Source organism: Orussus abietinus, unplaced genomic scaffold (genome assembly GCF_000612105.2).
Source record: "Orussus abietinus isolate OABI.00-Male unplaced genomic scaffold, Oabi_2.0 scaffold7, whole genome shotgun sequence".
Classification (NCBI taxonomy): Eukaryota; Metazoa; Arthropoda; class Insecta; order Hymenoptera; family Orussidae; genus Orussus; species Orussus abietinus.
Window position 1 is genome coordinate 331,496 of NW_019394453.1, and position 20,152 is coordinate 351,647.

Genomic DNA, 20,152 nt, shown 5'->3' on the forward strand with positions numbered 1-20,152 from the left:
GCCGCCCTGCGGAAAAGTCGCCCTATTAGCGTTGCCGGGGAGACCTTGATGCCGGGGGTGAAGTGAAAATTGAAAAACAAAATGGCTTCCTCGATATTCTCTCCGAAATCTTCAAACGATACTAATTCGCTACCATAACCTCCACGATATAGTTTTTGTTTCTTCTTTAAATATAAAGAAAGATTTTTCATATAGTAAGTTCAATGTGAAAAATCATGAATGTTCCAATAATTGAACCCCTTTTCTTAACGACGCGTTCATACTCTTGCAATCGTCGATACTCGCAGAAAAATATTTCGTTGAATGAACAAAGTTATCGTTGGTTCAACCATACAATATGGTTGTTACATGAACAATCAAATGTTTGATTGACATGACTAAATTCTTGGATTAATAATTTTCTGTCGGTCACGTGAAAGACTATGGTAGGCCATGCCAGATATTGAAGTAATTTGGTGCATTTAATAAAAATATCTCGTTTATCCAGTGAAATATTTTGTAAAACGAATTAATCAATACAGTTTAATTGATTGAAGCTTCAAGTTTGGTCAAGTGAGCTGAAATTCGGTTTACCCGAGCGGAACGTTTTATAAAATTAACCGAATGCAGGTAGCCAAACGATTTTGGTAAATGAACGAGACTTTTTCTTGCGTGTACATTCTCGCCGGAGAAACGGAATTATTATGAAATCGTATAATACGCGACTGGGAAGTCGCACAATCGCGAAGAGCGGGGTGCATTAATTGCACGTATGCAATTAAAAAAGGCGGATAATTATCGCGTTTGTCGCGGAGCACTTGGCGCTCCCCTTTCTACGTTTCCGCGTGCGATAGTCCGTAGTTTTCGAATTCCGCGTTACCTCTCTGTCGTAGCCCACTGGAATTTCCACGGGGGATATTTCTCTCGGTTTTGTTTCTCTTGCCTTTTCCCCTTTCGGGGAAACGAGGGCTCTGACGTATCCCCGAGAAAATGGCGCGTTCATCGATCGCCCCACGGAAAAGTGACCCGATAATTACTCGATGCGTAATGACTTCCGTGATACGAGGACGGCTTTGTAATTTCCCTCTGCCGGGATATCGGCTCGTATGTGTGCATACCACGGGTTTAATGGAAACGCCGAAATTGTCGACATTGTCGTCAAGTGCCTTTTCTGCTCTCCCATCTTCCCACGCATTCATAAAATACATAATTTCGGCGGATCCTCATGAAATTTCTAGCCGAACGAGTTCCATCATAAGTGCAATTCGATTAAAAATGTACATCAGTTAAATGAAGCGTACGCATTTAGTATTAAATCGGAATTACAGGCGTAAGAATAAAATCCCGTAATGTAAATCCACCAAATTGTAATGACCGTGTGCTTTCCTTTTTCTATTTTTTATTTTCCTCGTGACTCGGCATTGGTAAAATTGATTTCCCAAGCTTCGGGTAACTTCAGTCTATGTAATCACGTTCAAGTAAGACATTTTAATACGATGATTTTAATCATTGCGCATGTTGTGACGTTTCATTGAACAGTATTTAAACTTGTAAAACTGAAGAGCGTGTATATTAAATAAATCTATGCGTGCATTATTTTAGTATATCCCGTCTGAATAAAAGTTCCAACGAATGTTCAATGAATTAATATAATATCCATTATATATTTTTATATGCACAAGAGTATGAGTTTTTCGTATTCACCGTGCAGTTATTTAATTGCTTCTGTTAATCTCTTTGATCCAGTCTCATGGTTCGCGTGTGTCAAAAGATTTCTCACAGATGAGCGTGTCTCGATCATTAAATTTAACTCGGTTGATCGCGGGATCTTTCTTCCTTTCTTCTTCCGAGGTTCCTCCAGTTCGGTTTTAACCTCGTCGAGCTTTTGATTTCCATAGGACGCGAGCGCGCGTGTATGTGACCACGTGGATGAATGGATGGATGGATTCTGCTTGGCTCTCATTTCCAGATATCACGGGATTCCGTCGGAGCAGCAAATACCTTTTTCGAATCGCTCAGTTTGCCTCATTCAAATACTTCCCTCTCGGGAGAATCCGAGAACCTTCGCTCCGCAAGCTCGAGCTTCCATGATGGATTTTCTTAAGGCGAGGATCCATGGCCTCGAAAATCTGCGCTGTCATGAATCTCTAAGAGACCGCTTTTTCGAAAGCGATTTCTCCCTAACTCCCGTTTACAGGAAATTACTCATTAGATCTCGAACTAAAATCTTAATAATTTCAGAAGTTCCTCTGGTTTCCTACCCTCAGAAAAGCAAATCTCCTGAAACTGGTCATTAAGAACTCATGAAAGTGGCATCTGAAGGATCAATCGTTAATGAGACTTTTCGCCTAACTGGGGGTACCGAATCGTTTCAAACTTTACAACATGAATATGGAGGTCATAAAGAAGGTTCTGACGCGCATGGAATTTCATTTTTTATAAAAAAATTGTCAGATGTCTATGACACATTTAAAAAAATTGAAATTTCATGGTTGTCAGAAACTTATGGCCTCCATATTCGTATTATGACGTTTGAAACGATTCCGTACACCTAATTGGGAGAAAAGTTTTATAAACGAGACCTCTTTAACACACTTTCACATCACCTTAATACTACTACTACGTCATGCGATTATTCAATATAAAGATTAAGGGGGGAATTGGATTTTCGCGTTATGAAAATGCCCCGACAATTTCGTGCTTCAAAAAATCGCGAGAATTTATAACGAATGTTGACTTTCTTATACGTACTCGGGAATTTTAGAGACGAGGGATATGCAACAAGGTTCTCAAAAAAGGGTTGAAAAACATGGCAATAAGAAAGTCGCCCAGCACTTGTCCTCGAGGGGTATCTCCGAGCTCGAGTTTTCCCTAAGGAAGCGCCTTAACGTAGAAATAGCCCCCCTTTGCGTCATCCTTTCCGACCACCCCCTGGAGGGGCGGTCCTCTTTTCTTCGTCTAATACTCCGCGGGCCGTGGTACGGAAATCGAGATCCGGGATTATTCCCGGGGAGCCTAATCAGCCAGATTGCCGGCAATTTGCCACCCTTATCTCGGTACAGCCCTGAGCCACGCGAGCCACCCCCGCACCCTCCTCGCGTCGCGGACCCACCCCCAGATCCCTACGAAATCCCGGAAAGATTCCCGAAAGAATGCCCACCCCCTTCCGCCCCTGGCAAATCGTGACGGAAACATCCCCCGCGGTAAATTACCGCCCGGAAGGCCGGGAAATCGGGGAAATTTGCCGGAATATTTTCCCCGGGGACCCTCGCACCAACCCCCGGGGCCGTCTTTCTCTCCCGCCCATTTGTCCCATTCTCCTTCCTCCTTACTAACCCCTTTATCACCCCTCTTTCTCTCGCGAATCCGTCTTCCCTCCTTTCCTTCCGAAGGAGGATCTTTCGGGCGACTAAGAACCCTGGGAATCCTACGTTCTACCTGCGCTTCCTTCTGGAAAGGGAGGTCGAAGGGTCCTTTGCATAATTTTAGGGGTTGTTCGCATGCCGAGATACCGGGGGCGAACACCACCCTTATCACGCGGTGTCTGACTCGCGCGGGATGTAATCACTTGGGACTCTTTCTCCGACCTTTTTCACCGATATCTATTTTCCTTCTTTTGGGGGGTTTCACCCCTTTTCGCTCGCCACCCCTCCGACTATCTGGCATCCCTCTAACTCTCCAATGTCACGGCCAGTCGAGATGCTCGACGGGGCGCGTCGGTGTGCGACCACGTGGAGACGGACGTGCGATAAATTGTCAGAGGTAACACTCACCCGCGTTATTACTGGCGAAATTTACACCCTTATCTGAAACAAAGGAAGAATCGGGTGAGGCCGTGGGACTCGAGGGACCGAGCTCGCGGGGTCGTTACGAGCACGCCCGCGTTTATGTATTTCCCGAATTTATGTAGCGATAAAATGGCTGCACTTTACGACCGGGATACTTATTCCCGAGCTCCGTCTTGTCGACGAGGATGCGTCGATCGAGCCGCCTCGCCTGTCCGAAATGCAGATAAAGATGCATCCCTCTGCGCAAACTTTCAATCGACTTGGTAAGAGGAGACCCGAATATTCATTTCTCAAATGTTAACAGGCAAAGTTGCTCGACCGATGATCGACCGAATTTTGCGGGCTAAGTAATTGCACTCCGCAGAAAATCTCGTATTAAAGCGGGATGATGTACGGTGTCAAGAGTGGAAATTAATTAGCGCGTTTTGATGCTGCAGAATTTATGCACCATGAACTCTGCAGCAGGATCCGATTTAACAGTTCCGGACTCGCGACATTCAAGAGCGATTTCGAATCGGTGCAAATTAGACCGCGATGGATTTATGAATTTTGTATATATGTAATTATACACACGCTGCACGTATATGAATTGCAAGCATAGAAAGAGAGGATCGGTAGGAGATGTTGCGAGATCGACTTGAATTCACCAACGGGACATGGCGTGAGGTGAGTAATTACAAAAATCGACGCAAATTAGATCGTAGTAGGTTTGTGAATCGTTAAAAAAAAAATCAGGATGATGTCAAGTATCAAACGTGTCAATTAACTGTCGCGTCTCGATGCCGCAAAATTTATGCACCATGAAGTCTGTAATATGATCCGATTTAACAATTACAAACTTCACGCCAATCGAGAGCGATTCCGACCGATGCTAATTCGATTATGATGCGTCTGTGAATTGCTACAAATAATCGAAATGTAATGTAAAGTATCAAATGTGGCGATTAATTTGCGTGTTTCGATTTCGCAAACTAAATGCATCATAAACTCTGCGTTCGCTCTGCGAGCGATTTCGAATGGATGCAAATTAGATCATGATGTGTCTGTGTATTATTAAAAAAAAAAATCTGAATATAATGTAAAGTGTCAAATTCGGTAATTAAGTGACGCCTCCCGATGCCGCAAAATTTATATACCATAAACTTTACAATAGGTTCCGATTTAACAATTCTAAATTCAATGCCATTTAAGAGCAACCTCGACCGACGGAAATTAGATCGTGATCGTGATGAAAAACAATTACTACAAAGGATCGGCATATAAAGTGTCGAATTTGGCAATAATTGTCGCGTTCCGATGTCGGAAAATTTATGCCCCATGAACTCTGCAGCAGGATCCGATTTAACACCTTCGGGCTCTTCGCCGTTCGGGGGATGGTTTCGAACCGGTGCGAAATTAGGTCGTGATGTGTGTGCGAATTATGCCACTAAGCTTGGAGTAATTTTACGGACGATTGATTGCGCGTGTACACTTACACATTGAAGGGAACATCGATGCGTGCGGAGATGCACATGCGCGGACACAGGGGATAATGCACAAAGAGGGTTATACGAGCATACGCGTAATCTTTTGTAATCGTAAGCACATACACATTTACACTACGATACAGTCTCTCCCCGTAAGCGAGCCCATAAAGCAAACGATATCCCATAGATGTCCATAAGCCATTGGAACGTCGTTAAGACGTCCACGAAACGCCTAAATTTCCGTCAGCTGAAAAACTTCGAAATAAATCGCAACCTTCCATAAACATATATCATGAAATTTCCAAGCGAATATTTGATATATCTCGGGGAAATCCCAGAATTTTCCGATTTTTCCCTCCGCTCTGGGAAGATTTTCTCTGACCAGGGATACACGGCGGGATGCGCAAAATAAGAAATGCAAGTGCACGAGTGCGCGAGTGCATACCGAAGGAACAGGAGTAGCACTGTGTACGCGTGTCACACTCGAGAGCACTCCCTGTAAATACATATGTAAATATGAGAGTCCCGACCGGATGGAATGCATATTACGGTGGGTCCCCATCCATATGTATAGCTACTTGAACGTAAAAATGTCCAAAAGTTCTGGGCTGCATGACGGCGAGTAAGCCGGACCCTGGGTATTGTCTTCATTTCCGAATATACGAATCTTAACCCGTTACCTATCTCCCAGAATTTGGAAAATCCCTCGGAAAAGTATCTCGTTTAATATTAAAATTTCCCGCGAGGCTCCTCTTACATCCTCTCCATTTTTCTTGGTTTTTAGGATATTCCTCCTGTACGAGATACGTCAAAGGGGGTGACTTTTCACGCCAAAGGGCGAGTTTTAAGGGAACCGTGGGATGACGAGGCTGTAAGGGTGGGATGAAAAAGTTCCGTGGTTGTTAATAACAATAAAAGCATCCCCGGATGAAGTCCTTAGCCGCGGAGGATACTCCCGAGTTTTGGGGAATCCGGAAGAAGGGAGGGGAATTTCTGGTCGTTTATCGCGAAAGAGTTATTAAAATATTTTTACCGGGTCCCTGGCTCGGAAGCGGAACTGCCGGGAGTATATGAGTTCGCGAAGTGGCCGAAGGAGTCGTTCATTTGATATTCTTTCATAGAGTTTTACGGCGAGTTTTACGAAGGCGATTCCGAAGGCCCTGACGAAGGGCAGGGGAGCCGGGATAAATGGCGGGACTAGCTCTCTCCCGTGGGTATCCCGAGGGAAGAGCATCCTTTTCCCCTCGAGGCTGCTCCGAGAACGGGATCGACTTCCAGGTTCCATCCTTTTACGGCCCGGACCGTTCCTCCCCGATCCTGGTGGTCCTTCCTTTTCATTTGTCCGGGGAAACCAGGACACCGTTGCGAGTCGTGCGTACGCGTCGCTCTAGAAGAAGCATGGCGGTTTTTACGCTACGTCGACTCGGCTCTGTCGATCTTCGGAACGCTCTTTGTCGCTTTCATCTTGGCATTCCCGCAGGATCCGCCTCCTGCGACCTGGGAATCCTCTACAACCGATGCTACCGAAGAAACAAATAGCAAAAACCTGCGACGCTGCCGTCCAATTTCGATTTTTCGACGATTCTTTGCGGTTCTGCGAGAATTCATCAACAGACTGGTATTTCAGGCATGTACGTGAAAGGAAACGAGTATGAAAAATTGCAGAGCCCAATTGAGGACTCCTTTTCAATTATCCTGGGAAAGCAAGGATCAAAGACCGATGCTATAGAAGAAACAAATAGCGAAAACCTGCGACGCTGCTGTCCAATTTCGATTTTTCGTCGATCCTTTACGATTCTGCGAGAAGTCATCCACAGGCTGGTATTTCAGGCATGTACGTGAAAGGAAACGAAGTATGAAAAATTGCAGAGCTCAATTGAGGCCTCTTTTTCAGTTATCCTGGGAAAGCAAAGATCAAAGACCGATGCTATAGAAGAAACAAATAGCGAAAACCTGCGACGCTGGCATCTAATTTCGATTTTTCGTAGAACCTTTGCGGTTCTGTGAGAATTCATCCACAGACTGGTATTTCAGGCATGTACGTGAAAGGAAACGAAGTATGAAAAATTGCAGAGCTCAATTGAGGCCTCTTTTTCAGTTATCCTGGGAAAGCAAGGATCAAAGACCGATGCTATAGAAGAAACAAATAGCGAAAACCTGCAACGCTCGCAATTCGTTCGCAAAAATAGAGAGAAAGTACATAAAAGAAAACGAAGTACGAGAAATTGTCGATTTCGATTAAGGGATCCAACTCAATTATATGGGAAAAGAGAACTTTCTTAGAAAAAATTCAGGACGTGGAGGTTCAATTCAGATTTTTTGCTTTCCCTTAGAAATTCATGCAGATACGAAAAGGAAATGCCTAAAGGAAAATAATTTATCCACGAGAAGGAAGGGAGGAAAACCGTTTTAGAAGTAACCTGCATCGCGGAAATTCAACGTCAGTTTTTCGATTTCTATTGAAAATTCATCCAGATAGGAATAGGGAATACTTGAAGGAAAAGATGAAAAGAATTCATGCACAAAAAGAAAGAGAGAGAAACCGTTTTAGACAAAATCCGCAACGCGGAGATTCCATGTCAACTTTACGCTAGCCCTCGAGAATTCGACCAGACGTGGATAGGAAATATCTGAAGGGAGAGAACTTGTCCAAAGGAAAGGAGGAAAGGAAACACTCGAAATACAAGAAATTATCGATCCGTGGGTTCCTTTTCACCCATCCTGGGAAACCGGGCCACCCTTTCGAGTCGCGAACATGCGTCGACCCAAAAGAAGCATGGCGGTTTTTCCACTTCGCCGAATCAGCCCTGTCGATAGTGGAAAAGCGCCCTTTGTCGCTCTCCTCTTGGCATTCCCTCAGGATCCGAGCCAAGGGACGAAGGAAACCCTTGCCAACAATGGGACCGGTGGAACAAATGGGAAAGGCTCGAGGATTTATCCACGAAGTCCTGTTCCGTCCTCCCCTGCACGCAGGAAGCCATTGTGGATTTCCCTCTACTTTCGGCACTTCCTTAGAAAATTCCTTAAAACCCAGACCAATGGACCTTTTTTTCAATATTTAGACCATTTCGTACACTGTGATAAAACGAGGATTTATCTTTTATTCTGGAATTACCTTTAATTGTTTAACATCCACGTTCGAAGAAAGTGGGTGTCGGAAACGAGAAAGATGGGGAACTTTGATCCTGAAGACACACCATTGGGCATTCTTTTTCCAATATTTAGACTATTTCATGGATATAGTTCTGAAAAGCACATACCTCCAATTGATTTAACACTTCGTATATCTATGTATTTAGACCCACCGATTACAAATGTATTAATGAAAATTTTGATTGAAATGTGAAAACGATTTGTAATAACTCGTGGCAATTTTCATATTATTTCGATTAGTATAGATTTATGAGAAAAATGTTTCAGATAAAAATTGTAGGTTTTGAAAAAATACATCTTTTATGTTATATAGACTTTTTTTCTAAGACCGCTATTTTTCCAGAATAATGATATACATTTCTAAAATACGAAATTTAGATCATATGACTAACCTAATCTACCCCGATTATTTATGTGCGTCTGGGGAGGGTTCTATTTCACGATTTGAGATAAACGTAGAATTTATCTTTTCGCCTGCCATTGCGTTCAATTGTTTGACATCCACGTCCAGACAAAATGGGTATCGGAAGCGAGAAAGTTGGGGAACTTCGATCCTGAAGACGCCGAGAGGTGTCGATTAGATTCGAACAAACGCGGCTACAGAAATGGAACTGTTCGGGATTTTCTGCTCCTTGAAATCCTGCTACAGCGAGAAATCTATTTAACGAGGGTCTGCGGGAAGAGGGAGGAAATAATGACTGAGTTACCCCGGGAATAATGAGGCGGTACGAGAGTGTGAGAGGGTTGAAGCCTTCTTCGTGTCGCGATCTAACGAATCAACGCGCTGCCGAGATTAACGTTTAATTACTGAATAAATAATCAAGATTACTGATTTAAGACTCCAAACTCCTGAAAACCCGAGAATAACCAATATCGGATCTGGAGCTAAAAAAAAAAAGACTGGAATACGCTAATAGTTCTCTTTTACTCCTCAAATCCTTGAAATCAATTATCTCCAAATACTTCATATTCCATCCACAAATTTTCCCTCGAATTTAAATTCGTCGAAAAGTGTCCAGAGGCTCACAAACGCTGAGTACAGTTTATGAATAAAATTCATCAGAATCAGAATCAAAGGCGAGGTTTTTCTTTATGTAAATAAAAAGGTGAAATTAACACGGTGGAATATTTTATTCCACCCCAGGCTCGCCGGCGTTTCCGCAAGACGGCCACTAGTAACAATGGCAATCAAAGTAAAAGCCCATCATGGCCGCCAATTATTTCGTCCCGGCGGGCTCGATAATTTCGGAACAAAATCCTGCTCGCACATTACCGGGAATTCGGCATTTGCTGTCCCTGGGAATATGTTCCTTCGTGAGAAAGTAAAATCGTTCGCGAGGGAGCCTTATTGTGGGGGGACCTTAAAGCTCGTGCCGTAGAAACGTTCTCCTTAATCCGAAAGTCGCGACGTCCCCGACTCGTACCGGGAGCGTTTCCCGGGATAATTTACAATCGTCGCAATCGTCGAATCGCATTCCGTTTCCCCTTCCCCGGCCCCCGAGAAACGAAAGTCCTTCCATCAGCCTCGGAAACGCGAGACGTCGAAAATTCTGACCACGGGCGCCTCCACCTCGGGAATCAATTCTTCCAGCGATACCCCATGATAGCCCACGGTGTTCCGGCCACGTTGAAATCCCAAGGCTCCATTTCCTAATAATATGACTTTTCCACCGGCATGGACTTTAATCTTGTCAGCCCCGTAGAGGAGTGGGACGTGTGTGTGAGTACGTAAAGAAATGTGAGCACAACCGAAGGGATCGAACGCGTACGTGGACTCGCAGCTTACGTATTCCATGTATAATGCGTGTACTCATGTGCTTAGAGTTCGATATCGGATATCAAAAATATTGCGGGAGATGGAGAACTTTATCCCAAGACGCATCGGTTCGAGAGGAAAATCGCGTAGAGTAAAGCGACGTTTTTTCAAGGAAGTGCAATTGGACTCGGATGGGACTTTATTCGAGAAAACTGGATTCTACACATTTTTAAGCAGATAAAAAAAGGGAGAGCGAGGGATGGAAAGGGGTGGAGTGGCGAAATTAGCCAGGGCAAGGATGGAAGAGCAAGCTTCTCCCGGTCTGAGGCTGACCTCCCTTTTTTCAAGGCCCCTTTGTTTTTCTTCGCGGAAGCCCCTTTGTTTTCAAATTTGCTTTATTTCCTAGATATATTTCGTCCGAGTGTCCCTCTCCTGTGCCCGGTAAACGGCGAATAATCGTCCGGCGGGCTCGATCCTTTGTTTCCCGAGGAACAATGCGCCTTCTGCTGCGTCTGACCGCAGCCCGAGCGTTACTACTTGGGGATTTTCTGACTCATGGGGCGCGAGTCTTGCGCACGCGCCGTCCACCCACCTCCCCTCCCTCCTTGACCCATCCTCCACTCGTTCTTGACTTTTCTTCATCTCGCTTGATTCCTCTCGGACATTACCGCACTCGGGGAGGGGGTACCTCCCATAAGGGGAAATAAATGCACGTACAAAGATAACATTTCTCGCTCCGCTGGAACCCCCGGTCATTTTTCCTCGCTACCTCTTCCACCCTCACCCCCCCCCCCCTATTTTTTTCTTCTCTCGACTTTTCTGCACTTTTCTTCATCATCCCTGATTCCTCTTAAGCAACCGCAATCCGTTTCTGACCACAAGGCACCCCACTATCGTCGAATTTTCTGACATAATTCTGTGCTCTGCGACGTTGTGGTTAACTAGTGACCAGTATAAGATCAAGATTATGATTCCTATGATCGAAGGTTGATTTCAATTTTGTATTTTTAGTCAGGTCTTGCACTTTTTAGAGGACCAAGACCAACTTTGCTTGTCACAAAGACTGACCACATTTTTTGCGACCTTATTTACCCCGGAGAAAATGCTTCCGTCAGTCTTTGGGGACTTTCCGCTGCATATTTACCAAATGGGGGATTGAAGGTAGGCTCTCCTTTATTTATTTTTCACTCTCTGTTCCTAATGTGCAATTCGCGGTGCTGCGGCTGACCGGACGTCGATTCGTTCCATCAGCAATTTTTCTGGCCCACACAAGACGCACCACGAGCGCTCCGATGCGCCTTTTCCTTGCGTTTCTGAGGGTCGCTCTTTGCCCCCCTTTTATGTTCACGGCGCGAACGAGGGGAGAAGACGTTAAGCGCGGTCAGGAAATTGGACGGAACGAAAGAATCGCGTGCAATTAAAGGCTCGCCCGACTCGTGGCGGCTTTTGTTTGCCCCTTCACGGCCGGATGGTGCAAGCTCGCGCCTCGATACTTCTCTCCGTGCCCAGCCGAGGCTCCTTGTCAATTTGCGCTCGCACTCCTGGCTCTTTTCATTGGATTCTTGGAGCAGCAACCACGCTGGGAAACAACCCTAGCCTGTCGCTTAGTTTTAGCCCGAGCAAAGGCGAAGTTTCATGAGACCGAGCTGCCGACCGAACGGGTCGATTTCACAATTTCCTCGGAATTTCGTGCCCCGTTTCTAGGACCATTCTTCACGAATTCGTCGCATTATCCCTGGATGTACACGAACACCTTTATTCATAACTGATATCCCCTTGGCTCGCGATATTATACAAGTAGAATTTGAAATGTATAAAGGTATCTTATTTGACCCCCCTTTCGCACCCTTACGGGGTCGGTTAGAGCGAAATTCCGAAATTGGCTTTTAGGCATTTCTACGGGAACTCTATTATAATGAAAAATATTTTTTAAAAAAGCGAAATTTTAGTGAAAATTTAACGGAAAATCAATTCTTAGTGAGCACCTGTGTTACGAACAGAATTTACTCCCGAAATTTGCCCTTTCTAGGATTAGTGGTATGGACTGGACGCTGATGAGTCAATCAGTCAGTCAGTCAAGGACCTCTTTTGTATATATATAAATAAGACCACTGTTATCCTCCCGAGGCAATTTCAAGTACTCACAGAATAATCACCTACCATCTTCATCAAATAACAATCCTTGAAAATAAAAGGTAACCATTTCCTTCGAGTACCAAAAAATGAATTCCCTTCAATTAGAGAATTCAATTCGCATGGACGGCAAATGGTTCTCGAATTAGTCGTTCTCTTGACCTCGGATTTTGACCCATGATCCGAGAGATTCAGGGTGTCCGAGTGCGCCGAAAAATCCTAAAATCCATGGCTCAACATCGCTCACAATGTACTTTAATATCCCCTCGAGTTAATATCCTTTCGGCGCCGGCGTCGCGACGGGCCGGGGTGCGCGAGGTTTAATATTATAAAATGGCGTCGGTGCCAAGGTTAAGGCGGATGTCTCGATCCCGTCGACCTCGTCTTCTGGTTTTGCAACCCAGGTGCATCGACGAATATCCGGGGGCGCCTCTTTGTCTCTCCGGGGGCAAGTTGCCCCCTTATTTCGCGGCCATTTCCAGCCGCCCCTTTGTCCTCGAATGGAACGCTCATGCGAAACCGAGAGCCACTGACCTTATTATATTTAGTAAGAGCAAACACCCCGTGGTTCGCAATCTTACGAGCCTCGAACATACACAGACAGACCCTCCACTTCCGGTCTTCCTGCCCCTCAAGGAGTACTCCTCGAATTCGAGTGCATTAACGAACCTCCCCAGTCTTACAAGGAAGGTACCTGAGGTGTCCCCCTCCGATTTTGTTCATTTTTAAATATGTCATAGAGGACTAAAATCTAAGGGACCCGTGTTTTTTTTTTTATCGGCGGATAAACACTTTTAGGGGGTGAAATCAGGCTTCAGAGTTGGCCGTGCAAGGGGGTGAGTTGGCTGTTTCATATAGAAGCACTCAACCGATTTTCATGAAACAACCGTCAAAATGTAGGGAATGAAGAATTATGAAACATGCATTTGAAATTTTTCGAAAGAATTCATTTTTAAGGGGTGAGCCACCCCTTTGAATACTTCTTTTACCCTTACGCGAGCAGTAATTGATCTTTTTCGAAAAATTCCAAATGCATGTTTCATTATTCTTCATTCCCTACATTTTGACGGTTGTTTCATGAAAATCGGTCGAGTGCTTCTATATGAAACAGCCAACTTTGCCTGACTTCACCCCTAAAAGTGTTTATCCGCCGATAAAAAAAAAAACACGGGCCCCTTAGTTTTTAGTCTCTTATAACATATTAAAAATGAACAAAATCGGAGGGGGGCACCTCAGGTACCTTCCTTGTTAGTCAACCTCCAGAGAAGACGAGGAAGGAATCGCGGAAGTCTCGTTTTCCGCCCTTAAATTTAACCCTACGTCCCATCAAGACTACGAAGTGCTTCGTTGCACCGAGTTATCAATATACCCATAATAGACTATCACTCACGTGAAGTGCCGGAGCCAATTAAGGCCACGTACCTATTATCAGGCCTGCGCCTGATATGGCTCGAGTGACCTGATTTTGCGACATTTTTCCAGAAAATTCATATTCTCCGAATCCGTAAACCATTACATCCATGATAAATAAAAGCATAATTCACGGGAATTAAATATTTTAAATACTCCGAGAAATCTCCGTGTGGAAGTCTCGCATTATCGGCTGCATAATTCACAAGTCTTAAGGGGATGCTGAAGTCGATTGAAATGGTGGAATCGATCGGGGGCCATTTGGGTAACGAAACGAAAAGAGTCAATAGTATTATCGGTTGCCCTGGCGTCTTATGAAAAGTAATTAGAAAATCTGCTTACGCGCACTCTACGGGACAACGCGACGTACTGCGATCGATTAATTCCGAGCCGAGAAAGGAAATGTCTGAATGAAAGAAATTTCTTCCCTGCCGGGGAAATTATTTCTTCGGATAGAGTTGAAAATAAGGAAACACAGTTTCGATTTCTCATTTTATTATTTATAGATATGAAGTACTCGATCGATGCGATGTATCGAAGTTAAGTATTCGGCGTTCTTGACCAAGCGACAGGATTTCTTTGATTATACGCTACCGTTTCATTAAGTCCATTCAAAGAAATAATTTTTTGAAGGGAGAAAATTTCTGTCGCAGCGTGGAATAGTTACAATCCTCAAATCGTATGATCAGGAAATCGTTCAAGGCGAGACTCGCGATTCGATTCGGTGCGCCAAGTGCAAAAGGCGAAGCATTTGAAGAAGTTAAACCTGCGAGAGAGGGGAGGAAGAGGAACCGTCAGTGAAGTTCGGAGAAGTGCCGAAGTTCCGAATGCACCAGACGGCTGAGCAAAGGCAAACAAAAGTTGCCACGAGCCGAGCGGGTCTTTAATCGCACGCGATTCTTTCGCTCTCGACAATTTCCTGCGCTTAACGTCTTCTTCCCTCGTTCACGCTACAAGAGGGCGATTCTCCCGAGGGAGAGGAAGGGAGGGAAGTAAAAGGTAGAAAGCGAAAGCACGGGAAAGGCACACGGTGCGTGCGCGTAAAAGTGCAACACGACGGAGTTGCGCATGCTCGAGGAGCGGAGCATTTGCCGAGGGGAATGTTAACGTTAACGGTAATGGTAATGTTACGTTAGGCAATTCACAGGGTCGAAATCGGCTTCTCTCGAGCTATTCGCTTCATCCGATGGCCTGGGTCACTTCCTAATACCTCTGGGAATGATCCTGCATTCTATTCAATTTTTTACTCAATTTTATAACGCGCTCTTTTTCTATTATCAGTGAAAACAAGGATCATTTGAAACATTTCTCTGAATTGAGGGTGCCAAATCGTTTGAATATTTAATACGTGAATATAGAGGCTACAAGGAAGGTCCAGACACCCATGAAATTTCATTTGAAATTTTAAAAATATCCATGGACAAGTTTTGAAAAGCTGGAAATTTCACGGGTATCGGGACCTTCCTTGTAGCCTCTTTAATCCCATTGTAATGTTTGAAACGATTCGGTACTCCCAATTCGGAGATTTTCATAAATGAGGCCTCTTTGGCGCCTTTTCGACAGTACCTTAATGCAATCATTCGAATATCTGGCGTTGCAAGGACATGAGCACCACTGTTGCCATTATAGTCGAGAAGTCAGCTGCAGAAGAGGTACAGGACTCTTTTACCTCGTTTCTCCTTTCGCTTGACCCCCTTTTCGATATTCCTTGGCCGTTCATCTCCTTTAGTTGGCCTCCATCTTTTTCGACTTCCCGTAAAAATGGCGGAACTCCGGCCCCGAGTCTCTGACTTTATTATATTTAGCGAGTGCAAACAGTCATTCTGCAATCTGTTGGCTCTGTGTCTTTCTCTCCCCCCTTCTCTACCCCTTTTCCTCCGCTCTCCCGCGTCTGCAAGCTGCGACGCTCTTCGTCTCTTTCTCTCTCCCTCATCCCGGTACAACGGTAACGCAAGCAGGTAATGCTACTTCCAAAGTGACTCTATTATTGCAGTCGAATATATTATACAAACATGGCATTCTGTTAACCCCGGACTTTATGCATTCCCGATGAAGTCCCTCCCAACTTGAAATTGTCTTTCTCCGTGACGCTAGCCAAGAGCGATCCCCTTTGTAGCTCCGGTCTTTATATCGGATTCTCTTTTAAACAAACATAAGCGGATCACCTGTTTCAAAATGCACTGGACAAAGTATCGCTTTGGACATTTTAACGAATCCCGACAGTAACCTAATTTCAGTCGTGTCAAGCTATGGAAATTTTACTTTCCATGATCTCTCAAAAGAATCTGAGAAAAGCACTCAAACATCCATAAAAATATCTAACCTAGAAATAATCCCTTACGCAAAACGTCAAGACCATATTTATATACTCTTGGAAATTATAAAAAGATTAATAGATCATTAAGTAGATGTTAAAAGGTGACATTCGGAGTCTCTTAATCTCGAAAATCGTCAAATATGGTCGAATCATCGATTGGTGCCTTCTTTTTCTTCCGCTTATCCCGGACTATCCCGGCAGTCAGGAATTCCCGGGATAATCGAAAGTCACGAGACGGGACGGGACGGGGGATATCGGGGGATTATTTTTTTAATATCTCGCCGCGAACTTACGGGACAAATGCGGTGGGTGGAAGTGGGTGGGGCCGGGCGGAGAGGTCGAGGAACGTGGGAACGTCGGGACGTAGGACGGGACGTGACGTAGGGATGAAATTAATTTGAAAGAGAGACGGCTCCATGCGGAACACCCGGTGGGGGTCAGGGGAGGAAATAGAGAAACACGCGATATTGGTTCATTTGAATATTGTGCGATCCACTCGCCGAGGACAGGCGGCCCTGCGCTCCACGGATATCCTCCTACGGCCTCGCGGAATATCGATAATATCCTTCCAGACGAATAATTTTATTTCTGTCTGGCGGATATATTAGTTTTTCTCCTTCCAGGCCGAAGCCGCCACCTCTCGACGAGATATCTTCGTATCTCTTACGTCTGCGAACCTTTTTGCATTTATCGTCCTTCGATCGAAGCCTTGGATCCTTATAATCCCGAGATTAATAATGGAAAATTTGAAATGCTTATAAATCCACTAATCATTGTGGAGAAACGTTACATCTAATTGAAGGATGCATTTTTTCCATTTTTCTTTTAATGTTACGGGGATTTTTGTATATTCGTATTGTTAGATGAAGTTGGAAGTGTGACGTTAAGTGGACCACGTCGAAGGACCTCGGCGATTAAGGAGGATTAAAGACACAGTTTAGCAGACCGCGTCATGCGGGAATAATAGTCCTCCATCGCCGCCTCTTTATCCCAACCCTTTTTTTTTTCTCGTCCCTCCTCCCTGGGAAACCCACCCCAAGAAAACTATGCATCGCCGGAAACATCGCCATGTGACGGGTGCACCCTCGACGAGGGCTCTCCTATACTCGCATGTCCCATTGTCGCCCTATCCTGACTTTCAGAAAACATCCCTTCACTTCCGGCGCACGCAATGCGAACTCCGAGCGAGAACGATGCACTTCCGGGGCCACATGCAACCTTGATCGTTCGTGGAAAATGAAGCTGCAACCACCCCCCACTGAATTTCTTTCACTTGTAAAAGTTACAACAAACTTCATCCCTCCAGTTCCCAGAAAACACCCGCCCCAACTCCGTAAATAAAGCATGCACACCCCAAAAAGTGTCATTAAATAAAAAAAAGTGAAATCATCCGACTTCACAATTAATAACAAATAAAATGGCAATTAATGATCACAGTTACGACGTGCCTGAGATTATTTTACAAGGGGAGCAAAATATCACCCCCTCCGTCCCCGATGAAAAATTAAATAATATTTATCACGACTAAGCTTTTCTTCTATATAAATATCAGGGGCATCGCCTCGACAATTTTCCCCAGGGACCGGAAATGCACCGCACCCCCTCTTCGCCGCTGCTTCCGGGGGCTACATCTCGTGGGGGGTGCTTTAGGCGTGCATCACCTATTCTCCCCCTAACCTCACTTCTCGACGACGTCTCCGGCGTTTCCGATCCACACAACGCAACGGGGAGGGGGTGTACCTCCTGTTTGCCTATCCACGAGACACGTAGTCTTTCCCACGTAGTCGGGGGTGTGTGAGGGGGTGTGCAGTGCGCCAACTGACAAGCCCATTACCATGAAATTCCACCGGATCACGCGGCCCGGGGATCGTTAAGGATCGTTCGCATGCATACATGCATGCAGTTTCCGATATATCGGCGGCACCGAGCGACACCCACCCCCGGTGCAGCGGGATGGAAAACCTTCCTGGACTCTGCGCCGCCGGCCTCGGTATTTTCCCTCGCAGGGGCAATATCCACCCCGACAGTGACGGACTTATCGCGCGGCCAAGTCGATCGTTATAACCTGCTAGGGATTTTATTTCGACCGATTTTGGTGTTTATTGCATCCTGGATATGCACGTTTAGTACGCGGTTGCAACCTGTGTAAGTATGATTTAAGTATTAGATGGGTGGCGGAGATTTGGGGTTGAAGAGGCGACTGCAGCCCTTATTCAGGTGCGGTCTGGGGAGAAAGGTAAATTACAAAGTGAGGAAGGGAAATAGTTACCTAGGATTTCTAAACATTTGCGACGAGTCCCATTTGTTTCTTCGGATATCTTTTCAATTTTTGTTAAGGGTGGTTTATTAAGATTCGTCGGTGATCTTCGGCAAGTTGAGTTTCTGACGCGACGATTGCTCACGCCGGGGTCCGAAAATATGGAAGAAAAAAACCCTAGAATCTGCTAGTCTCTAGAGTCGCCCTACGATCTTACTAGGTGGTTGCACCCCGTTCAAGTGCGATTGAGAAATTAAATGGGTGGCGCAAAAACTTGGAGGGTGATGAGGTAGCGCAGCCTTTATTTAGGTGTAATCTGGAGAAAGGTATATTATTATGTACGGGGGGAAATAGGTACCTAGAATTTCTTATAATTTGTAGATGGTCCCTTTTGTTTACTCGTGTACTTTTTAATTTCAGTTGGGGGTGGTTTACAGAGTTCGACGGTGACCTCCGGCAAGTTAGCTTTCTGATGCGAAGACGGTTCACCGCGGAGCCCGACAAGATGGAAAAACTCCCTAGAGTCTGCCGTTCTCACCCTGAAATCTTTCTCCCCCTAGGTTGGTACTTACCCCGAGGGTAACGAGCTTATGGGGGTCCGCGGTACAGCAATTTATAAGTAACGCGGAGAGGAAGAATTATTGCCCAACTCGCCCCCCTGGAAAGTTTTATACGAGGGAAATTGTTAGAATACCGCGTCTGTTTCCATGTAGTCGTGATCTCGTGCGGATTGCTTCGTAAAGTGACGCGCTCGGGCTGAAGCCGATGAAGCAGATGAAAAGAGAAGCGATGATGCTCGGCGATGCTAAAAGGGCCCCCGATGATCAGTCGAGTACCCGAGGCTATCGATATCGACTCGGTATGTAAATTGTTCCTGGACCTATCACTTCTAATTCCAATGAAAAGTACCACGCTTTTATGGAACCTCCCTTTATGTGCATTCCCTCGTACAGCGATTGCGAAAATGGATGAATCGCAATGACAGTAAAAAAATCGCAAATTGCGTATAACCTGATTTCATACACATTTTGTTGCACAGTGACTGTTAAAATGATGTACCTCAATGAAGCCGAATATACGAATATATGATTTTTAATTCTGATTAAAAATACTACATTCGTATAGCCTCCTCTTTCTCATTACTGATGAAAGAAATAGACGAGTCTCGATGACTCCATAAAAAGGTCTCCATGACAAGTCGAGAGTTCGTCATACTTCAACATCGACTTCGTGCTCGAATCTCAGCTCGACTTTTGGCGACCCTTTGCTGCCCTTTACGTTCCAATTAAGCAGCCATGGAAGCATCGGTGGAGGAGCAAAAACAAAAGCCCTTTAACATACTCTTCATACGCGTCGCCATTCGCGCTGAGTGACGCACCCTGTATCCGGGGGGGTCGGAAAAGTGGATCTTCCCTTTCGTCGGGGTCGCAAAAACCGGCCTTCAGATTTATCGTCCATACGGCCGTTTACGAGCTGCTATGACGACAATACTTTGCGCCAAATACTAAGTAATTAAAAGTAACAAAGGCCCCCGTAAAAAAATCTAACGATCGCCGCGATTTACGGCGGCGTTGTAAAAAAGCGTAATTAAGGGAATTCCGCGCCCCGTTATAATTGTCGAGGAATCGAGCCGACCTTTATCTCGGCGATAAAAGGACATCCGCGTGGTAAAAATATTCCCGGGGTAGTTTTTTCTTTCTTTTTTTCATCAGTCTCCGGTTCCGAAAGCGGAATATTTTAAAATTGGCAAAAATCCACCGAGGGGAAAATTGTTTGAATTTTCTCCGCCGGCGCGAAAACGCTTTTCGATTGCAAGCTCGGTGACAAAAGTGCCGGCTAATGCATGGAATGTCCAAGTCGTGGGGTGGGCCGGTAATGACATGGTGGAGGGTA

General features: G+C 45.1%; 1 protein-coding gene across 1 annotated transcript in view; it reads right to left on the bottom strand.

Moving 5' to 3' along the window:
• LOC105704132 (agrin) overlaps positions 1 to 20,152 on the bottom strand; it is a 389,846-nt gene that overhangs the window by 181,670 nt on the left and 188,024 nt on the right. The window contains exon 3 of the mRNA XM_023432426.1: positions 3,753 to 3,785. Coding sequence (XP_023288194.1) covers positions 3,753 to 3,785 — 33 coding nt within the window. The remainder of the gene's footprint in view (positions 1 to 3,752; positions 3,786 to 20,152) is intronic.